Source organism: Olea europaea, chromosome 1, assembly GCF_002742605.1.
Source record: "Olea europaea var. sylvestris chromosome 1, O_europaea_v1, whole genome shotgun sequence".
Taxonomy (NCBI): domain Eukaryota; kingdom Viridiplantae; phylum Streptophyta; class Magnoliopsida; order Lamiales; family Oleaceae; genus Olea; species Olea europaea.
In genome coordinates this window covers 31,753,317-31,755,443 of record NC_036237.1, presented here as the reverse complement: position 1 = coordinate 31,755,443, position 2,127 = coordinate 31,753,317, and the positions used below count along the sequence as shown (strand labels likewise).

Below are 2,127 nucleotides of genomic sequence, written 5' to 3'. Positions count from 1 at the left end.
TCATTCTTGAAGTCAATAAATAGGTACAATGAGGTTGCTATACAAAGAAAATTGGCTAAGATCTATGCTAACATTGTGCAATTGTCCTATAAAGGTTTACAAGGAAAATTGACAAACATCCATGCTGATTTTGTGCGAGACTATGATCCATGCTGATTTTGTGTAATATGCTGATTTTGTGCACGTTGCAATCCCTGTTGATTTGCAATTAGATGGAAATGTCAATATCCATTCTATGTTCGCAAGTGAGAAATTGTCTGCATGGGTTTAAATTAGTCCACGAAGCCTTCATCTGGAGAATCTACATTTGCAAACAGGCATTTTCGCTTTTTCGGCCTTCAGTTCAGTTTGCTGTGAAAGAGAGAAAAAATGACTTATTATTAAGCAGGCAGCATTACGGAGGGAAATAATTAACGGTACTTTTCTAGAGATTAGTGTTTTAATTGAATGGACGATTTTACCCTCCTATGTTTTGGTGAAAATGGTCAAACCTTAGTTTTGGTGGTCAACTAACAATAAATTAGTCAATTTCCATGCATTTGGACTTCAACTGCTTCTTGAAAGGTTCATTGTAGTAATTGCAACAAATGAAAAGTTAGAAATAGTCCACAATATTTTGAAAGATTTGGGGCGCATATGCAATTATTCGTTAAATTAATCATGATGTCCTGCTCTAAAAGTCTCTTTCCACCGTATAGAGATATTGGGTTTTGCCATGGTTGGTACAAACAAAAATTAAATTTTTCGTAGATATTAATAAAAATTGAATGTATGGTTAAAATATATGATCCTTTGATTTTTCGCTAGTGCATGGAATCGTGATCAAGTAATATAAATGACGAATAGAGCGTTGAACCAACGAGAACTGTGTGTTTGATCAAGTTAAAATTAATTGCAACTTTAATCGAACAGCAAACGGGTTGTAATTTTTCTATATTAATTCCTAAATTATCAATTAAATTAGTGAAAGCAAGTGAATGTGTGTTTTCAAATGTGTGAAATGTATTGCTAAAATATTGAATCGCCCCTTGTTATTCCTTTTAGTGTAACAATTAAAGCGAAAATTTGAAATAATTCTTGTTAGTCAATGTTCTTAATTTAATTGAAAGCCTCTCACAATAGCAATCAAATCTATTCTTCTTATGTGATTCTTCTATATCTCGATGAAATATGCAAACATGATAAATGCATTAAAAAGTGTTGGAACATCTATTGAAGCCATATAAGGTATATATGTATGCTTCTATATTCTATCGAACCTCACAATGTTTATTATATTGTGCTTCCCTATTGTCTCTCTCGATAATAGTAAAATTCACTAACAATTCAGTTGGTGATCAAGCAATTAAAAAGAATGATAAAAATGATAATAAACATCCATAAATAAAAATAAATTAAACTCAAAATAATTAATTAAAAACTAAAAATATCATAACAAGGGTTCATCTTACTCTAACAATGTATACAACCAGCCAAACATATCAAAATTATAAGAAATCATATTTAAGTGAAAAATACATAACTCGAATTTTTGATAAATTGAGAAGATGAAGACGAATTTTGAAATCTTGAATCTCTTCAATAGTTTCATGATGAATCTTTACTTGCGCCTGCTTTTCTTTGCCCAAAAATCAATTTTGAATATTCATTTGATTGAATTCTTGTAAGTCCCATTCAATTTCCTCACAAAAACTATAAATTTTCCTTATTTGATAATAATAATTGATTAATATTGGAGTATGAGATGTATACGAGAAGTTTATGAGAGGTCTTTAATGTTTTTCACTGTAAAAAATTTCTAGGAGTTGAAAATTAGTTGAAAATCACGTCCAAATTAGTTTTCAAAAGAGTTCCAATCGAATAAGGAAAGTTACCTTTGTGATCATGTTTTTGTATCTACACAATAGTCTGTATTTTGATCATAACTTTCTCTCTTGATATTCGATTTAGGCGATTTAAAGTGCGTTGAAAATATAACTCAAATGGGTACAATTTTTCTAAAGAGAAAATTTTCAATTTAGACATTTACTATACTAAAAATGGGTCTCAATTTTTGACTAAAAATCTGGAAGATATCTCGTGTGATTGAAAATTGACTTATGATAAGATTCTTATCATATTCCATTC

General features: G+C 29.9%; 1 protein-coding gene across 1 annotated transcript in view; it reads right to left on the bottom strand.

Annotated features, from left to right (window-relative positions):
- Positions 1–288: 288 nt before the first annotated feature.
- Positions 289–2,127, bottom strand: part of LOC111407432 (rab3 GTPase-activating protein catalytic subunit) — a 36,270-nt gene continuing 34,431 nt past the window's right edge. The window contains exon 23 of the mRNA XM_023036901.1: positions 289–351. Coding sequence (XP_022892669.1) covers positions 289–351 — 63 coding nt within the window. The remainder of the gene's footprint in view (positions 352–2,127) is intronic.